Genomic DNA, 21,923 nt, shown 5'->3' with positions numbered 1-21,923 from the left:
ATTTCAACAACATGACCATTATACATTAGACTAGGTTAGTGAAAAAGCATCCTAGTAATCTACTTGTTCCACCATGGAAATGTATTTCCTTTTTTCCTGCTTTTGCTGATTTAAAAACAGCATTTTATTTCATCCTTAGGAAATAAACTTTGGGAATTGATCCACAATAATTAAATTGTATTTATGAGCATCCCCCTCTTTTCAAAAGCTGGTTTTAGGACATTTTGCTGTTTAAACAGATTTAAAATATAGCCATGCACCACACTTCGACCCCTAGTTTGCTCTCTCGACCACTGATGCTGCTTCCCCCCCCCCCTCCATTTGGCATGTTACATGTTTCCCCTCTCAGTCAACTTAGTGTCATCATTTGCAAGCTTAAAAAAAGGCTTGGTTCTATTTGTCAACTGATTCCGCTTTTTGACAGTCCTCTGGTCCTTTACGTGATCAGATAAGCAGGGGCTTCCTGTACTCAGATGGGGGTGATGTGTGCCTTTAAGTCATTTCCAACTTATGACAACCCTAAAGCAAACCTTTCATGGGGTAATCTTGGTAAGATTTGTTCAGAGGAAGTTTGACATTGCCTTCCCCTGAGGCTATGAGAATGTGACTTGTTTAGGGTGAGCCAGTGGGTTTCACGGCTGATCTGGTCTCCAGTCATAGTCTAATACCCAAACCACTATGCCATGCTTGCTGCTCCTTTTTGCACCGGGAAAAGGACAGATTGGGGCTGCGGTATGTGGTTGCCACAGCCCCGATCCAGTGCACAAAGGGGCCTACTGACACCACCCCTTTAGGGTCGTCTGTTTTCTGCCATAGATTGTTAAGGCAATTTAGTCATTACTGCCACAATGAACAGCTTTCTATAAATTATAGCAAAACCAATGTACTGATATTTAGTAACTGTAAGCCAGTTTACAACTGGAGTATGGATGGGAAAAATATAGAACAAGTCTCCTCCTTTAAGTATACTGGAGTTATTGTCCAACCAACACGGACTTGATCTCTCCAAGTGCACACTAACAGTTTGTTGGTTGATACAGTTCTCAAAGACGCTAATGCACTGTAAATTATTTTCATAGTAATAAAAGGGCCAAGCTTGTGCCATCTGCTTTAGAATTATACCATGTTAGGATGCTGCCACAATTGTTATGTGGGACCCCACTATGCGACCAAATTAGATTCAACAGAAAGAGCCTAAAATAAATTTTTGTGTAGACTTCTTTCTGTCCCAGTTTTCACTAAAATGTCAATAATTCACAGTGAACCGGGACTAATGTCGGTAAAAACTGACATTCTTAAGCTTGCTTTGTTCTATTGGCTAAAGGTGATATTTAAGAACACATTGGAATTTATATTGACTGCATGGAGGAAATGGGCCCTACCCCAGGGAAACAAAAGACCCTTTATCACTGCAAATACAGAGTTTTCAGTCCCTTTCTTATTGACTTTGGGATACAACAGAGCGAAGTTAACCTTGCTACAACACCTTAAAGATAATGAATTACAGTCCCAAATGTCTGATATAGCAAGCTGCTGATCAAATAAATTATATGTGCATTTTATCCCTTCCTCTTTTAATCTTCTGAAATATCTGATTGATCTACCCTTCTCTAAAATGAGATTAGATTTTACATGGACAAGGCTAAATGTCTTACCCTGGCAGATATGACAGAGTGGATCTAGGATACCCCTAAGGAAATTAGAGTCTGTTTTTGTACCTCCTTAATTGTGGAGGATAGTGCCCATTTTAATTTAGAGTGTAGTGATTATTCTGATATTAGAGAAAGGTATATCTCCCCATTACTGACTAGGGTGACAGGGTGCTCACCCTTGGAAAAGCTGTGCTTTTTATTGGGTGATTATAGCAAATATATTACTTTTAGATAAGAGCAAAAGTGATGTTTGTAATATATCTGTATAATGGCTGTTTGCTAATTATAATAAAATTTTAACTGACTGATTCTTTTCCGTAACACTTTGACCTCCTCAACACTAATATGAAACATTATCAGTAACAATTGACAATAGGCTCTTCAGAGTGGTCTTCAGACGTGTGAGTTCTCACAGTATAGTTTTGCTGATTGTTCTTCTCTCTCATTCCGTTCTTTTGGGGGACAGCTTTAGCAAATTATTGGCTCTTCAAAAGGGCTCCTCCACAACATTATTTTCTTTTTTAAGAACTAGGGCACGGCTTGCTGAGACGGCCCTATGGTTTGATGAGGAAGTACCCTCCTCTCTGATTTTTAAAAACATTTTTTCTTAGAATTATAGTATTATAGTGCAAAGGTGCTGTTTTACTGATGCACTGATGTACTGTAACTCTATTTTTTCAAAGGGAGGGAAAGAAAGAGGGAAGAGATAGAAGGAGAAAAAAAAAGAATTAAAAAGAAACCCACTGAATTTTAGAGATAAAATGCTGTAGCTGATGTTGCAAATTGCCAGAAAAATAGTCTAGGAAAACAAAAACATAATTTAGTCATTTAAAAAGGGAGGGAAGGAGGGAAGGAGAACTACAGCAACAAATCTGGCAATGTCCAGTAATATCCCAGCACAAATACACCATCTGGAGGATGGTCAAATGCTGGCAATGTTATTTCAGCTAAGTCCATAACCAGTTAAGCACATGATATATAAAAACACATACAAAAAGCAGGATTACTCAAGAGGGCACAGCATACTCACAAATGTTCTTATCATCAATGAGAAAAGATGTCTTGACACATCAAATCACTCTATCCTGAAAATATTTCTACCTACAAAACTCATAAAACAGTAATACCTTTATTATGACAACCAAAACATTTATTTTGTGCATTTTATTCACTAAAGGCATCACTATTTTGTGATTTTGGATTTTTATTTTTACTTTGCTGCATGGCCAAGCACAGCTACTGCTAAATATGTTTCCTGGATTTGAAGATACCAAATTTTACTGCAAAAGGAGAAACTTTATTAAGAGGGAGCTAATGGGCTGGGGACTTAACCTTTTGAGGTTTCTATCTCCAATAAAGGCACAACTTTTTCATCTGGATAACAATTGACAAGTTTTATCTACACAGTACCTAAACATTTTTGCAAATGTAACAGATTTCTTGAGAAATTTGATGTTTTCTGCCTAAGGGGTTATTCAGACAGTGAAAATAATCCAGGTAGAAACTGGGCTGAATCTTTGTTGGTCACATGAATTTCAAATGCATCCAATTAAGTCTAGGGGTGGGCTGCCAAATAAAACACTTCACTCGGGATAATCGCTGTCAAAATATTTCTGGGTATTTTCCCAAAGATTTGGATTTTTGGCTGTGTGAATAACCGATGCAAATAGATCTGGGATAAATCAGATAAAACTGTATATGCCTTGAACTGCTTCAAATACATTTGCATAATCCACTGCACCTTTGAGTGCTGACACATGTAAGCAACCAAATTCGCAGAGATGCACACAGATATGATTCCATAGTGTGAATATCAAGCCCAAAATGCATGAATGAGATTATTCACATAGATACACACACAAAAAAGTATGAATGACTCTAACTACCCTTTATTCTCACAGGACACAGCCTGAATCTCAATATAATTGAAATGTAGCTACCTTTCTTCTACTGCCCTTTGTCCCTGGTCCCCACATGGCAAAGAAGTGAAATGGCCTCTACCTGCATTGAGATCCCTACAGACCCATCTTAAATGACAACAGAAGTCACATCTGAGGTAAAATGTAGGTCTGTGACTACCATAATTTGAATAATGTAGGTCTGTGACTAACATCATTGCTCTTCCTCTCCTGTTTGATTTTTAACAGCTTTGCCTGATGAAGAAGACATGAAATCTCAAAAGTTTGCATGATGTATTTGTGCATTTTAGCTGGGCCCATAAAGGCATCACTGTTTTGTAAATTTTTTGATTTTGTTGTATTTTTCTGTATGGCCAATACTGCTACCCCCAAATATGATCCCTAGGGTCACTCGATCAGTTCTTCACTACAAAAGTGTCAACTCTTTTTAATTCCCCTACAACGAGTATCTATATGTATTAGCTTCTACTATCAGTATTTTTACAGAACACTCAATAATTCCAATCTGACATTTGTACCACTAACGTTAAAGTTCAGCCCTATTGAACTCCATACATCTAAACTCGTGTGTGTGTGTGTGTGTGTGACTTAAAATCAAAGGGCAATTAACACTCTTTTGTGAGTTTGCCTTTAGAAAGAATAAATGTCCCATTAGAAACACAGAAACACACACACACTTCAAATATGTTTTGTCTTCTCTCAAATATTATTCATTTCCTATTGATCTTTAAAATGTATTAATGTTTATTTAATAACAACTAATCAAACAACCCATACAGACCTACTCCAAAGATTTTATACAAAAGGCAGCCAGAGACTGTTTTTCAGGAAACTCTTAGCTAACCTGTTCATCCCACACCTTCTCTGCTGCTTTAATTCTGCCAGCAACAAAGGTCTGGGCATAATTTTATGTGCCTATGCATATACAACATTTTTTTTAAAAAAAAATCTGTTAAACCTAGAATGCTAATTTTAAATAATCATTATTTTACATAGAAGTACTTTCAGAAAAACTCAAGTGAAAACCCCAGTCTTCAAAAAGCTATTCCTCCTCCTCATATGTAAAGAAGGAACATCTATTTGGAGAGTGTGCAAAATAAATGTGCAATATCAAAACAATTTCATGAGAAAATTTTAGTTTTGTTTTTTAAAATAATACATGATCACTTTTAAACACGATAGCCATGTTTAAACATTTGAAGGGATATCATATTGAGGATGGAGCAAGCTTGTTTTCTGCTGCTCCAGAGAATAGGACACAGAGCAATGAATCCAAACTACAGGAAAAGAGATTCCATCTAACCATTACATCCTACATTCTATGATCTGGAACACTGGAGTTTATTGCATGGGGCTTGGGGAACGCGACTGGAGTGGAACGAAAGGGGGCGGGAAAGGAACGGAATGGGGAAAGAATGCATATTACCACATGGGAGAATGCTGCTGAGGCTGCCGGAAGTCCCCAATCCATTCCCCATCCGTCCAACAGCAGCCAATTTTCAAGAACTGTTCAACATCGTTCTTGAAAATCGGCTGCTGTGGGATAGATGGGGAACAGATTGAGGACTTATGGCAGCATCAGTGGCATTCTCCCGTGTGGTAATATGCATACATTCCCAGTTCCATTCCCTTCCCACCCCCTTTCGTTCCACTCCGATAAACTCCCCTGTGTCCAGGGGCACCACAATTCAAAAAGGATGTTGACAAATTGGAGCATGTCCAAAGGAGGGTGACCAATATGGTAAAAGGTCTCGAAACCATGCTCTATGAGGAGTGATTTAGGGAGCTGGGTATGTTTAGTCTGGGGAAGAGCAGGTTAAGAAATGACATGATTTCCATGTTTAAAAATTTGAAGGGATGTCATATTGAAGATGGAGCAAGCTTGTTTTCTGCTGCTCTAGAGATTAGGGCATGGAACAATGCATTCAAACTACCGAAAAAGAGATTCCACCTAAACATGAGGAGCAAGTTCCTGACAGTAAGAGCTGTTCAACCTTTGGAGGTTTTTAAACAGAAGCTGGATGGCCATCTGTCAGGAGTGCTTTGATTGTGTCTTCCTGCATGGCAGGGGGGTTTGGACTAGATTACTCTTGTGGTCTTTTCCAACTCTATTAATGCATGTAACAATCTACTAAAATCTATACAATTGGCTACATTTTCTTCAAACAGCTCTATTTATTATTATTTGCAATCAAACATGGCATTTGTATCACCAAAGCATTAAAAGGTATCCTATCAGATCAATGAGACAGGCCTATGTAGAGGTTTACCATGGTAACATTATCTTATGGCTATTCATACATTATGTTTTGCTCTTTGTGCTGGATCCATGTCTGCATGGGAAAATTTAACTTGCAAAAACAAATGTATAGATACAGATGGCAGAAACTGTTGCAGATTGTCTGTGTTTGGTTTACATCTTAGATTGTCTTTGTTAATACAGGCATACCTCACTAATATGGCAGCTTGGGATGTTGACAAGCTGGAACTTGTCCAGAGGGGGGCCAAAATGGCAAAGGATCTGGAAACCATGCCCTATGAGGAGAGACTTAGGGAGCTGGGTATGTTTAGCCTGGAGAAGAGACAGTTTAGAGGTGATGTGATAGCCCTGTTTAAGTATTTGAAGGGGTGTCATATTGAGGATGGAGCAAGCTTGTTTTCTGCTGCTCCAGAGAATAGGACCCAGAACAAGATGCAAGCTACAAGAAAAGAGATTTCAGCTCAACATTAGGAGGAACTTCCTGATAGTAAAAGCTGTCCGACAGTGGAACAGACTTCCTCAGAATGTGGTGGAATTTTCCAGATCACCGTCATAAAGGGAGTATTACCTTTAAGTGAAACATAATCCCTTTTCACTTGCCAGTGCCTATATAAAAGCTTAAAAATAGTGCTGTACTGCATCGCTGCAAAGTGCCATACTAGCCATACTAAAACAAAGTGCATTAGAGCAAGGTACACCAGTACATTGCCAGAGTTAGTTGGGGCTGCTTAGATCATGTTTAAATCCTGAGGAATAAGACCTTTTAAGTGGAGTGAGCATGGGTAGGAGTGGGGTTGCTAATGGAACATTTATTTTTCTATGGCTCTGGCTTTATTCTGCCAAGAGGACAACTGCTATCATTCTGGTACAGTTGGCCCCAAAGCTAGCACAGCAACCAAAATGCATGGGCATAGAGCATACATAACAATAAGAAGAGGTGACCTAATGCCTTCATTGAATATATTAGGCCCTTGATATCTGCTGGGGTTTGATACCAGGACCTCCCCGCCCCCCAAATGTGGATACAAAAATCCAAGGATGCTCAAGTCCCATTACATGCAGTAGCACTGTAAAATGGTGAACCCTGTATAAAATGGCAAAATCAAGCTTTGCTTTTTGGAGGACTTTTTTAAAAAAATCTTTAAACAATTGATGGTTGAATTGATGGATGCAGAATCCGTGGATACAGAGGACCAGCTATAAATATGATACAATACACCACCTTGAGTCCCTTATTTTTATACAATTAACTAATTAATATCCTGGCTTTCCTCCAATATAGGGCCCAAGGAGGCTGATGAATTTGAATAAAATCAAAATATACCATGTATACTTGACTATAAGTTGACAGCATTTATGTTGGCAGGTTTGGGGACCAAAATTATGGATTTTGATATGACCGTAGATAAGTTAAGAGTAAAATGTAGGGGCATGTAACGAAGGATCTACTTGAAGCAAAGGAAAACAATGCCAAAAACTTTACAAAATTCCAGCAGACATAATTGTTTGTGTTCATACTAAAGACTGAGTAGATGAGAGAATAGAGGGGAGTGAGAGCTTCTGTGACAGATTATGCTCTTGCCTTTCACCAGGGATGGTCCCTTTTTAAAAAATAACAGTTAAAATACAGTACTTGCATGGATAAGTCGACCCAGGTTTCTGGGATCAATTTTTTCACTAAAGTTTCTAGACTTATACATGGCCATATGCAGTAGTTAAAATTATGAATAGTATGATTTTTTTTTAAAAAAACTATTAATCAATCACATTAAAATATTAATTTACCTCTTAATTTAGATAAATGTTTGACAAATGTCAATTATGAGGTGTGAAGTAGGAGAAGGGTAATAAAAAGTGGAAAAAAGAACAAAGGAGAGTGAAGAGAATGAGAAGAAAAGAAATAAGAAAGGAATAACAGAGAAGAAAGAAGAAGGAAGACTAGAGACGGAAACCACACAGTGGACAGAGTTAAATAAGAGAGAACACTAAGGAAGGGAACGGAGAATTAGGATCAATGTTATACTGTGTAAAGGATTAACAAGTTTTTGTGAAGTCTTGTGTTATTATGGGCTTATATGTATTTTAAGTATTTCAATATTTTTTAAAATATATATATTTAAAACAGTTTTTAAAGACAGTTAAAATATAATAATGGTGATGATTAAAAATGCCTGTACAAATATGGGACACTCTAATTAAAAGACCTTCAGCAACAGACAGTCACTGAGAGGCTTAGGTAAACAGAAAGTCTTCACCTGCTGGCAGAAAATAGAGCCGAGAAGGGACTAATCTAGCTTTCTGTGGGAGGAAATTCCAGTCTGGGAGCAGCCACCAAAGAAGTTCTGTCCTCTATCCTCACAAAAAATGCTTGTCATGCTGGTGGAACCATCCATATTTGCATGAGTGGAGGGTGTGGCCAAAACACAATACAATAACAGCATTTTTTTAAAAAAAAACCTGCTAAAATCTACTCTGTAAGGGAAGGTTAGATAGAAAGCAAGTGGGGAGGCTATGATGACTGAAAAGGGACTGTGTAGTGAAGCAGTTTGAGTGTTGGACTAACCAGAGTTCAATTCCCAGCTGGACCATAAAACCCACTGGGTGACCTTGGGCAAGTCGTACTTTCTCAGCATGGCAAGGCAAACCCCCTCTGAAGAAATCTTACCAAGAAAACTCCATGATAGGTTCGCCTTAGGGTTGCCATAAATCAGAAACAATCTGAAGGCAAGCAACACAGGGAGAGAGAGTGAAGCTATGTTGGAAGCATGGAAGGGGAGTCAATGAAGCTGGAAGACTGCTGGCATGGGGGGGGGAGAACAACAAATTATTTCCTGACATGCCAAATTCAATGAATTGAAGTTCCCTCTGATCTGACATATCAGGCGAAGGGGAGCAGAGCTGGAGAGGCAAGGCTTTGGATCATAGCGAGAGTGCTGGCTGGATTGACTATATGGTACATGAGTGCAAGAAAGCAACAAAACTAGCATCTTTTGTCTACACTAGCATCTTTTTAGAATAGCTGCTCACTGAAGTGGCAAAAGATATCTGTCATAACATCCCTCACTTACACGTGTTGCATGCTTTCAGCATACTGTGTTTTGTGATTGGTTGACAAAAGGTAAACATCAGCTTAATTTGCAAGCCTGATTTTTGAGGCATGTATCTCTGAGCAAATTTCACTGTGGGCAGACAAATGAGTTCATCTTAAGTAGCAGACAGTTATGAGAGCCAGCCTGGCGTAATGGTTCGAGCTTCAGACTACAACTCTGGAGACCAGGGTTCGAAGCCAAGCTTTGCCATAGAACCTTGCTGGGTGACCTTGGGCTCTCTAAGCCTCAGGACAAGGCAATGGCAAACCTCCTTTGAACAAATCTTGCCAAGAAAATAACATGATTTTCACCTTAGGATCACCATCAGTTGGAAATGACTTGAAGGTACGCAACAAACAAACAGACATTATCCTTGATGTCGAGCTGGATCCCAAGGTTGCCAAGGTCAATAAATTGGGAATGGGTCAGTTTAAAAAATGGGGATGCAATGAGCACACGCCAGCATCTTCAGAAAGGGCAAGAAGGTTGCATGCAGTACAAAGGAACACAAAGCAGAACACAAAGGAACCAGACTAAGGAAGAACCATGAAATGTCAAAGCTAGCATCGACCCCAAAATATTTGACAGGGTATTTCCACTTGACAAAGAGAGATACCTAAATTTAGGTGGGTATAATTACCAGCTGATAATTTACACAAAGGCTCAGTGCTTTGGATGGCTAATTAATGGGCAGTAATGTGATTATTAAGGACAACACATTACCAAAGCCACCAACAAGTATTGATCCAGAGTACTTAGATAGCAATATTTTCCAAAGTATTGACAAATTTTGCTAAGCCTGGATTTAAGAGTAAGGAATAAAGAGCAAAAGGAAAATCTAATGTGAAGTACAAGAGTAAGATTAATGGAACTACCCGTTATGGAAGTAAAGAACACGTGATTGAGAAAACATGGAGAATTCTGTGCCTACTTACCTAGGCATCAGCCCTAAGCATTATACAGTACACAGTTGTTTTTTTAAAGATGGAAACATCTTCCAAACTCCATCATTGTGTGTCAAAACATTAATGGAAAAATGTAATTTTTGGACAACAAGCAGTAATAGGATTCATGTAGACTACGGGGGCAAAGATGCATCTTTGCTTCTCAAATTGTCTGATATCATCAGCTCTCTTAAAAGGCTGTCAGTTCTACAAATTTCTATACTCCAAAAGGGGTTATTTTTCTGCCATTACACTTTTTTGTGTTGCATATTGCTCATGTTACATTTCTAGCAGGAATACAGTCTACATGGCACAATAACTTGACATTTACAAAAATTGCCTTTCATTCACTTGACTCTAGCATTTAAGTGCTTCTGAACAAGTAAATAACAGAAATTGTGCTAATGACTTATTTCAATAGCAATGATTCCAAGTAATTGCATGCATTTTAGCTACAGAAAACTGCTATATTGCTTATTTTAAAATGTTACTGAAATGCTAATGTAAAAAACACATTGCCAACTAGAAAAATGGCTCTGTAGCAAATAGACCCCCACCCAACAAACAAAAATGCTGCCTGTGTGATATCTTTCTTCTAAAATGTATATCATATTATATTATTATCGTCAAAAACTTGAGGTCAATTAATCCCTTCTCCATGTATACATTAACTCTTGGAATACAAGAAGTATTGTTTATTTTTATTAAAACGCAAACACTTTGTGTCTAGTGTTTCTAGCAGACAGTCAACAGTTTATGTATGCTGTAAATGTTTCAACAGATGCTAGACTAATTCCAGAAACTAAACAGTACATGGTACAACAAAAATGTAAAAGGCAGTAAGATTTGAGAGCCAGAATAATTTAAAATTAAAAAATGTAAACAGCCATCTATGAGCTGCGATATACCAAGTTTGGCAGCTGAAATATAGTCTTCTTCTTTCAGCTACTGATCCTACTCTTTGACTTCACTCACACCCTTTCCCTGTGAGTCTTTTGTGTTTCACTGTTAGCAATCATCTGTCTTCCCCTGTTGGGTAGAAGGAATTGTAGCATCAGAAAAGGAGAAGCACACACAGAGAAAGTTACAAGAGAAATCGCCAGGCTGGAGTTCTCACGAAAGCCTCGGGAGAACAGCCAAGGACCAGAGATCAAGCAGAAACTTATAAACTAACCAGATTGGAACCAGAAAGGCAATGTGAACCCAAACTATGCAAAACAGGAAGCTGCCAAAGCAGTCAAGCAAAACAATTTCCTTCTATGCAGAGTTCAATCTGATTACAAAAACAAAAAAACAAAACTGGGCATCAGCTACTGGTATCCATGCACAATGCTGATAATTACTGTCTGCCTGGAAGCAAATCTGGTTGCCTCTGCAACAAGGATCTGCATTCAGAAATGTCAGTGGACACAAACACTTCCACACACACACACACACACACACACACACAGCAACATCTTATCTAAAACTATTTAACATGCATGCTCAACTGGGATGACAACAGGCACCGCTAAGGTCAAAAGCATATTGTTGCTGTTACTGCTACAAGATAGATCATACAGTTCTAAATGAGCAACTACAATACAACCAAGTTTTCAAATATGAAAACTATTCAAACTCCCTTGGAGTGTAGTGGAATCTCCTTCCTTAGAGGTCTTTAAACAGAGGCTGGATGGCCATCTGTTGGGGATGCTTTGATTTAGATTTCCTGCATGGCAGGGGGTTGGACTGGATGGCCCTAGCAATCTCTTCCAACTCTATGATTCTATATCAAGACAGTGCCACTGTGATACAGGCCAAGTCTCCCTTATCCAAAATGCTTGGCAGCAGAAGTGTTTTGATTTTGTAATATTTGCACATACATAATGAGATAGATCTCTTGGAGACGGGATGTCTAAACATGAAATTCATTTATGTTTCGTATGCACCTTATACATATAGCCTGGAGATAATTTTATAAATGATATTTTTAATAATTATGTGCATGAAAAAAGTTTGAGTACATTGAACCATCAGGAAAAAAAGGTGTCACTCAATTATCCATGTGGATAATTTGGGATTTGGGATTATTTCAGATTTCAGCATTCCAGATAATGGAGACCCAACCTGTATACAAAGGCATGTTCCCATAAAAGGCAAATAGAACTTTCTGTACTCTGTCTTGCAAATAGAAATCTTATGCCCTCCCAGTCTATTTCGTATTACACTTCTATTATCAATGTTTTCATACCCTCCAACTGTTTTAAATTGACAGGGACAGTCTTGATTACTGTATATACTCATCTATAAGTCAAAGAATTGATTTGAAAAACCTGGGTCAACCTATATATAGGTCAATGCAGTAATACAATAATAATGCTCGGTGAGGGTGGCTCTTCAGAATTTTTCTGCTGTGGCAAACTGCTGTGGTCTCTATTAGTTTATCTGTTTTTCCTCATTGGTAACTTTTGCTACCTTAGCCACATTCTGATGTTACTTGGCAAAACATGTCCCAGTTTTCATCTGTGAAATGTTGGATGGTATCTGTTTTTTTCACTGGTCTGGTAACTACAGAAGCCACAGTCTTTTCAAGTGAATTGCTATTAGGGTATAAATCCTGACTTGGTTCGTCCTTGTGCAGTAAATAAGAAAAAGCAAGATGGCAAGAAGGGGAGTTGTCAGTTCCAGATAGATTTTGCACATTTTCAGTACTGATTTTTCTGTATTTCTACACATGTGTAAACTGTAAAACTGTGATAATCATTGTTGCAAGAAATAGCAGCACTGTATGAGTTGTTTGCATTTTTTAAATCAGTTTTTCCTTTTTTTCTTTTTTCTTGCTGTGTATGTACATTTGGCTACAAAAACAGAAGAGATGTTAGTTCTTGTTCAAACTGCAACAAATATTATTGTGATTGGATGCAAAAAATATACTTTCTCTTGTGCTGGAGTCAAGAATTTTCTGCATTGTGGTTGGCAAGTTTTACCACATAATTCTTCCTCATTGAAGCTAGATGTCTGTCATGTCATAGTAGACTGATTCCACCTTCTGCTGCTCTTACAATTAGGGTTGCCAGATCTCAGTCCTGGCCCTGACTCTCCAGTTTTCATGGGTCATCTTCCAGGCAAGAGAGCAGGGTGAAAAATCTGGAGGTGGGCTCACCTCCAGGCAAGAGGAAAGCCTTGTGTCCAAACCTCCAGCTCTGCCAGTAGATCAGCAACTTGAAAGAACTTGCAAGGCTTAATTTATTAGTTGCTTCAACAGACTTTCTGCAGGGGAGAGCGGATGTATTTAGTTAGTGAGCTTCCTCCTTTACTCCTGGTGTTGTGGTGCAAAGACTCACCCTCCACTCTGATCTACCTCCAGGCTAAAAGCAAGGAGATTAGATTAAAGGTTCTTTATCCCATGTCTCAAAGTAGGCGAGAAAGAATAATCCTCTCATCTGATTTTAATACTTCTAGCTAGCTAGCTATCTCTGTAGGTATTTGAATGACAAGCTGTGAATAACTATGGGTGTTTCTTAATGCATAATCTTTAATGACATCACAGTTATAAATTGTAATTAATGACAGTTATATTCTCTCTTAGTGTGATCTACCTCACAGGTCTCTTGCAGAGGTACAGTGAGAAGGGTAAGAGCCACACACAGTACCTTGAGCTCACTGAATGGTGAGGTATTAATATGACAAATATATAAATAATGAAAAACACTCATAACCAAGGGCTACAATCCAGCATGCTAATATGCCAGCACGTTCAACTGTGCAACAAGCTTCAAGAAAGCTTCAGGTTCATACAAAGTGATGACCAGATCCCAATCTCAGTCCTGACTGGGGGGAAAAAAAAACCTCTTGTGCTAAAAGTCTTATGCGTTGCTGCAATCTTTTGATCAAATGTAAGGCAGGTGCAGGCAGGCCCAGTCAAGATGTCTAGGTTAGTGACAACCACTGGAATTGGAGCCTATGAAACAGCAGAATATAACTAGTTCCTCACTATCACAGCAAAGTGACACTTTCCACCACCCAACAATACTCATATTAAAGGGGAAATGGTATTGAAGAAAGTGGCAGTCAGTGGTTTCTGTGTCAAGGGTGTAATGAATCCACTCTGACCTTGATTCAAGACTTTGACTTTTTATAATTTATTAATTTATTAATTTAATTGTAAATAATAATAATAATAATAATAATAATAATAATAATAATAATAATTTATAGTCCACCCAATCACAAGGAATCTGGGCGGGTTACAGCAATAAAATTTTTATAATTATTGTTGATTAGTTCAAATGGGAGTTTAAGGGGATTGTGCTGTTTTATCTTATACAGTATACATTTTGTATTGATACTGTTATTAATGTATTTTGTGATTGTAACCCATCTCGATCCTTTGGGAGTGGTGGGCTATAAATAAATTTATTATTATTATTGTATCATCATCATCTGCACTGCAAAAATAATCCAGTTTGACACCATTTTGCTTGTCATGGCTCAGTGCTATGGAATTCTGGGAATTGTAATTTTAGGAGACATTTAGCCGTCTACGGCAGAGCTCTAGTGCCACAACAAACTACAATTCCCAGAACTCCACAGCACTGAGCCGTAGCAGTTAAACTGGCATCAAACTGGATTATTTCTGCAGAGCAGATGCAGCCTTTAAAGCCCCTATCTCCAAAACAGGTTTAGGACCTTGAAGAACTCCTTTAAAATGTGGAATAAAACCCAGAGCAGATCAATTGCACAAGAAAGCCACCAGCCACTGCTGCTTATACCAAGTCAGACCCTTGGTTTGTCAACCTCAGTTCTCTGACCCACTGGCCACTAGTGTCTCTCCAATTCCAAGCTACCTAAAGATAAATACCATCATGGTATAATGATCTGAGTGCTGAACTAGGATTATGGGAGGTGAAGGTTCGAATCCCCACTTAGCCATAGAAATGCACTGGGTGACCTTGGGCAAGTCACATTCACTCAGCCTTAGAGAAAGCCAATGGCAATCCTCCTCTGAGAGCATTTCACATTGTACAATCATAGCACTATAATTCCACTTAAACTGCCCTGACCACTTCCCTATAGAATCTGAAGATTTGCAGTTTGGGAGGCATGTAGAATTCTCAGACAGGGAACTTGAGTGTCTCATCAAACTACAAATCCCAGGACTCCTCAAGATGTAGCAGTGGCCATTCAAGTGAAACCATGGTGCTATAATTATGTGTTGTAAAATGGCCCTGAATAAATCTTTCCAAAAAAACCTTAAGATAGGGTCACTATAAGTCAGAGTCAGTTTGAAGGCACACAACAACAACATGCACTCTCCACTGAGCTACAGCCCACAGGCTGGAGGGTTCTGCCTCACTTGCCTAGCATAATGCACTAAAGCAACCCCTTAAGACTGTGTGATGGAACTTAAAATAGCACCAAGATGCTATTTGGATAATAAATTTATACATCGGTCTACTTACCACAGCTCATAGCTAATCTATTTGCAAATCCCAAAACCTTTTAATTATCTGTTGCTTTCTAAAACATTAATTCGGATCATGATCTTTCAGCACCAACTGAACTGTGTTGGGTTTTTACTTGTCACCCATTCACAATTCAAATCAAAGATATAAATGTTGTGTGTTTTGCTAGTGAAAAGTGTGGAATTCTTTATGCTTCAATAAAAATTCTTATGTTCTGTATCTCCTGGATTGTTTTTATTTTAGAAGGGCATATAATGCCACGATAATGCTACTATTAAAAGCTGTGTTTTGTCTGTGTGCCAATTCAGTGACATTATAATCGCTAAAATAAATGTTTGACAATGAAAAATGTATGCATATCTCCATTGCAGACTCCTCCAATCCAAGCTGCCACCAACTGTTATCACACAATACCACAGTTCAATCACAGCTAAGGTTTACACATAGAAGCAATATAAAGAAATATGTAAGTTCCTTTATTTTCAGAGGGCAGATGGCTCTGCCATCTAGCCCTATACTTGTGATGTACAAATTCACATCACCACTATCACAACATGACAATCCACTGACAGAGCAGTCAGAAGAAATTGCCTAGAACAAAGAAAGCTATATAGCTACCCCTCAGTCACCAAAATCAAGGTACATGCTGCCTAAAGCCATCCAACTTATTTTGGTCCAGGAAACAAAAACTCTCACAAGCATCTCTCCCTGTCCCTGGCACTAATAAAAGGCTAACAAATTAAAGAGGTAGCAATTTACTATCTGGTCATGATAACAAATATATGTTGTCTGAGGCAGCTGTTTTTCTCTGTCTAATGGTAGATGCTGCCACCAGACATTACATCTGATCCAGAGAAATATGAAGATATAAGGTGCTCTTGGAAAAGATATTTTAGTTTTCATGGCACATCATAAGCTGCACATTATCAACAGGAGGACCCATGAATGGAAATTCCTTCTCCAGTTCAAAATAATGAATTTTCTAACAGCTTTTCAATAGCCAATAGGGCAGAGAAAAACCACTCCTATTTAACAGCTGTTATCCTCATGACTGGGGCTAAACAGTAGTGAACCCTGCAGTAAGCAATAAATGCCTACAGTGGTTTAGACTGGCACAATCTCTGAAAGCAGTAGGACAATGTCAGGTACCCATGTGTATAGCATACTGCAACTAGAATCATACAAAACTGGGCAAGATACCAACCAGAGTTTGCAGACAATTGCAGTTTGTGGTGATCTAGAGATTTAGCATGCTCACGCTTAAGTGAAAGCCTATCTGGAAATTTCTTTTTGGCATTGCTTCTGTGAATACACTTACTGTGTTTCATTAGGGGAATCGTCAACAAGATTGCTGGGCTGCTGGCAGAAGACAGTGAAAATAAATGCATCAGAATAGAATGGGCTTTCACATCCACAGCCCCCCCCCCCATGCTATACATCAATGACAATGGAAACAGGGACAAAAGGGGAATTCATGAGCACCCCCAGCCATCTCTGAATGACACTATGAGTTGATATTTAGAACAAATTGGGCAGACCACCTCTTTGTAATTCCTAGATATACACTTCACCACCTTCCAAAATGGAACTTGTTTATTTAAATGTAAAACTATATTTTAAAGAGTATCAAGATATTTTTAATTTAAAAAATGAGGTACAGTGTGAGTCTCTGAACTAACAGGAAGTTCTCTTACGCTGATTAACCCAGTATTTCCTACAACAGGAGTAAACAAAGAGTAGTGCTTGGGCCAAGTGTGGCTCTGGACCCCACTTCTGGTGTCCTGAGACTTCAATTTTAAAAAAAATTGCAATATTTATCTAATTTTTGTCCAAAATTCACTCCAGTCATGCAAAAATGCATGCCTGCAACAACAACCAAAAAAATCCCAATACTTCCTCCTTCTGTTGTATCCTGCCCAAAATGGAAACCAGAGATAATTGGATGTCACTTTCAGTCACCATTTTGGATGGAATACTGTCAAAAGAGGAAACTTGTTTGGGCACTGTTACAGAGAGGTGGCTTGGGGCGGAGGAGAGAGAGGGAAATTGCCACCGTCTCACCATCCACCTCGTTCTACACACATTGGAACTAGTTTTCAGGGTGTGAGAAAAAGAATTTTCCCAGCTGTAGCTGGACATGCTGAGATCTGAATCTGCAACTTTCTACATCCATGATCCAACAACAGCCTGCCTAGGTCAAGGCTCCACTGCTGCATTAGTATAGCTACTACCACTGGTATGTTGGCCTACCATCTATTAAAGCTTCTGCAGATGTACATACAGATTATCCCTTGCACACCAACCTGAAGGATGTCAGGAGGACCTGAGATGGGCCCATTCTCACATTCTAGGCCCCAAATGTAATGATAAAATATTTATAAAGGCAATATCTATATGATTCTGTCGTTTACCCAGCTGGCATGATTGCATCTACAACAATGCTATATTTTAGACACGTAGGCTGACAAGCACACATATGATTATGAGAGCTGTAGAACAAAAGCCTATATGTGAGTATGAAAACCTAATTTCATACATTATTAAAGAAAAATATGCAAAAGAGGAGTAGGCAATTCTTTTTCATCAGTACACTGTTCATTCCTCAATAATTCGTATGGGTGAAGATTTCCTAAATTGCATCTAATCCAAAAATTTAGAAGTTTGTTTTGAGTGCAGTAAGGAAGAAGTATATGAAAAACACACATAATGACAGTCTTTTGCAAGAACTATTATCTGATCAAAATTATGCTTACATATATTCCCAACTACTGAAAATAGTACGCTTAATGCATAAAGTAAACACTGACCAGAAGAGTAGATATAACCCCTGACTTTAATGAGTTTTCCAAGCACAGCACCAGAACACAAACGCTGAGAGCACAGTATCAATTCTAGTATCCCAGTTATCCAAGCATAGTATAAGCAGTCCAATAAATTAACACTAAAAAGGTGTTATTAAGAGGTATTTACTGCCATTCAAGAGATATCAACTATTGTTCAATACTTCTAGCATGTCAGGCTAGTTTTTCATATTCACTATAGCCCTATGCAGACTGGCCTTAAAAGCTGACCAGGGACGGAGTCGGGGCATGGTGTCCACATGACGCATGCCCCAACTCCGCCCTCAGGGAAGTGTGACACTGTGCACCACTCCACATGGCGTGCACCATCACAGTGCTCCTCTGGCGCTGTGTGGCCTGCAAAGCCCACATCGAGGCCACGGCATGCAGTTGCTGTGACCCCAGTCTGGCTGTAAAAGGGATGGCTGAAGGACACCTCTTTGGGGCTGTCTGCACAGCCCCTCTGTGACTTAATCCAATGCAATGCCTATGTACTTTTCTCCAAAACTGACCTCATGTACCTTCACTGAAATACATGGGAACACCAAATGGAAAAATACAGAATTCGAGTTGCATAAATAAATATTTCATCATTACAGTCACAGCCATAGGCCATTACAGAATCTAATATCTTAAACTAAACAAGATCCTAATTTGTCAGAAGAAAAGTATCTTAAGAAGATGGAACTCAAAACACAGTTTCTATTCTGAACTACAACTTTCAGTAAGATCCCTAGGTCTCTGGCTGTACTGGCTGAGGACTTCTGAGAGTTGTAATTGAAAAAGTAACTTTTCTGAGTTCTGGAAAAAGAGATAAATCAAGAACCAAGGCAGAAAAGGAGCTTATGCTCAGAGCAAATTAGTTCTAAAGCACAAATAAAAATTGATCTAAAAAACATTTAAAGGAACATTAAGAGCTGAATTTTGCTAAGTTTGCATTGGCACATTCAGATGAAATTGTCATATATTACTTATTTGGAAAAGTTTCAAGAACCCATTTCCTCTCTAGACCATTTATCCTGGCACTCTGTTGCTCTGCTGTGTTTCAGGCTTTTTTTTCATGCACAATCTCGCCAAAGAAGTTCACTTTCTACCACAGAATACAGCAGCGAAAGCAAGCCTGCTATTGTTAATCGTTCTTGATATAATAGGTACTATAGCACTGTTTTACAACAGAAATGTGATGTTGTAGATACAGAGTAAATTCTTGAGATCAATTTAACCTGACTCTTAAGAGCCTAGTGATGCTTAAAATATATGACAACAATAAATATTTCTGACCCACAAGAAATGCAATTTAAATTTGGAAGCATAAGCAGTGCATCCAAGGAAGATCCACAGGGTTTGCTCCAAACAATGATATATGGGGAGCCTTAGGAAAGCAAAGCTCTTAAAATAATAAGAAATTAAAGGTACAATCCTATCCCTGTTCATCTGAGAGTCCCAATGAACTCAATGGGTTTTACTTCTGACTAGGCATGTGCAGCACTGCAATGCAATCATGGAGGGGGGAGGTTCTTCTTTCAGTATCAAAAAGGCATTCATTTCTCACAAAGAGAAAAAAATGGTACAGAATCATCTCATTTGCCTGCCCGCCAAAAAGCAGAATCTACATAGACAACTAAGACTTCTCGTCAAATATTAAATTCTGGAGACAGAGAATCAGATCGCCACCTACAGGTGTACATACAGTTGGCCCTCTATATCCACAGACTTTTTATCCACTGATTTAATCATCCGCAGCTTGAAAATATTCAAAAATAATATAAATTCCAAACACAAACTTTGTTTTTGTCATTTTATGTAAGGGGCACCATTTTGCTAAGCAATTGTATATGAAGGGGCTTGAGCATCCATGGATTTTGGTATCCACAGGGGGTCCTAGAACCAAACCTCAGCAGGTATGAAGGACCCAATGTACTGTACTTAGTCTTCTGCCCCTGTTCCTTTTCACCAAAGGGAACACTACAGGGAGTATTTTTTTTTCAAGATCAGAAATACTGTATACTCTGTTCATACTCTACACATACTCTCTAACAATAGCTATTCATGCAGAACAAAGGAGAAATTATTATTTCCCATAAATGCCAATGACACAGGGTTTATTGGCATACACATAGACACATACATCACTGCTTAGTACCTGATGAGTCACAGACTGATTTATGAAAAGGCATTGCATTTGAGCTGATGTCAGTCAATATGATGCTCTTTCTGTGGCATTTGCTCCATGATGTTCTACAAACGCAAGTGATCACCTGATGCTGTACTCATTGAGTGATGAACAAGCATATTGTGGACTAAAGAGTGTACAGTAGACAAAACTGAATTCACATCAATACATTTAGAGGACATTCCTCTACATTACTTAGAAACAAGACCCACAACGTGCAGAGGGGCTTACTCCTGTGTAAGCACATTCAGGATTATAGCACTGAATAGGATTCTTAAATACACAGCTGAGCTTCTTTCTGATTATGCCTGATTATGCACTGTGACAACAGGATCCCTAGTTAAGTAAGTCCATGGTGTCTCCTTTGTCAACAAGATTGTAATTTCCACTTTTGAAACTCAGAACCAGTCATGTTTGAAAAGAAAATGCATGGTTCCAACTCCTCATAAACCATTCTGAAAGGATTCACAACTAGTCCAGAGTTCAATAAAATAATAGTAAATCCACTTACCTGACACAATTGGCGCTAGCCTGAATATGTCCGATAACCTGCTGTTAACTGGTTCATAAGGTGACTCTTCAAGCAAGTCATTTCCTAAAGACAATAGAAAGTGTGATTTTTCTTTCATGCTTCATCACCTCCAAAAATCCTTAAGATAGCTAGAAGGTCCAACTCATTACCCTCAACAAACATGCCCATTCAACCAACAACTTCTTCCCTCCAACTTGGATACAGCTTCCTTCCCTAAGCCCTCATCATCTTGACTCTTTTGTCTCCTGGCTGGGATTCCATCATAGCTTTGGCAAATTCATCTTCTTACTGCTCTTTCTCCCAGACTTGAGGTGTCTTGAGGGGGAAAGCAGACTTGAGGTGGGGTGCAGACAAACTTCAGGTGCTCAGTGCTATTGTACCCCATAATAATGAGTGGGGAGCATTAGTTATCCAAAGGCAAATGGTTTTAAAATCAGATTTGTCTTAATAGTAACCCAAAAAAGTATCTTTGGAAGGTATTTAGGAAGTAGTTCATTCTTCTCCTCCAGCATGAAACGGAGTAGAAGACGTAATCAAGAGATACATAAGCAGGGAAAGATCATAAAAGAATATCCAACACTGCAATATTTTTCTTTAACTATAATAATTCAAACACTTCTACAACACTTGACCAGTGAAAACTGAATCTAGCACTGTAATCTAACACACATTTACCAGGGAGTAAAGCCCAGTGAACTGTAAAAAGTAAAGTATTCCATTTTAAAATGCAATATATAGTAGGGACTCTCCAGTAATAAGTATAATTTAGTGTGAAGGCTACTTCCAGTAAATCCAAAGTCATTAAACTATTCAGTGTTGTCATTGACTAAAGTATTGATTTCAATTAAACACCACAGGTGTGGAAGTCTCCGAGTAGATATTATTGTAAGATGCATCAAGATCACAAGGACAACAGAACTGGGCCTTAAATTCCCAACCAAGCAAGAGTCAAATTCCACTGCAATTTTAAATTGTCCTGTTGCATCAAGAATCAATGGACATTTTGTCAGATTCACTGCTCATACAGAGCCATGAACATGCCTTTCTCATCTGCCCCATTAATGCTGCAG

The 21,923-nt window shown here is 38.6% G+C and overlaps 1 protein-coding gene across 4 annotated transcripts in view; it reads right to left on the bottom strand.

The window, feature by feature from the left end:
- GFRA1 (GDNF family receptor alpha 1) overlaps window positions 1-21,923 on the bottom strand; it is a 314,453-nt gene that overhangs the window by 275,120 nt on the left and 17,410 nt on the right. For all 4 annotated transcript variants that reach the window (XM_042458611.1, XM_042458610.1, XM_042458609.1 and 1 more), the window contains exon 4: window positions 20,833-20,916. In XM_042458611.1, the coding sequence (XP_042314545.1) occupies window positions 20,833-20,916 (84 nt within the window). The remainder of the gene's footprint in view (window positions 1-20,832; window positions 20,917-21,923) is intronic.

The sequence above is a fragment of the Sceloporus undulatus genome, chromosome 3 (assembly GCF_019175285.1).
Source record: "Sceloporus undulatus isolate JIND9_A2432 ecotype Alabama chromosome 3, SceUnd_v1.1, whole genome shotgun sequence".
Taxonomy (NCBI): domain Eukaryota; kingdom Metazoa; phylum Chordata; class Lepidosauria; order Squamata; family Phrynosomatidae; genus Sceloporus; species Sceloporus undulatus.
The sequence above is the reverse complement of the archived record's forward strand: the minus strand, read 5'-3'. Positions and strand labels throughout refer to the sequence as shown.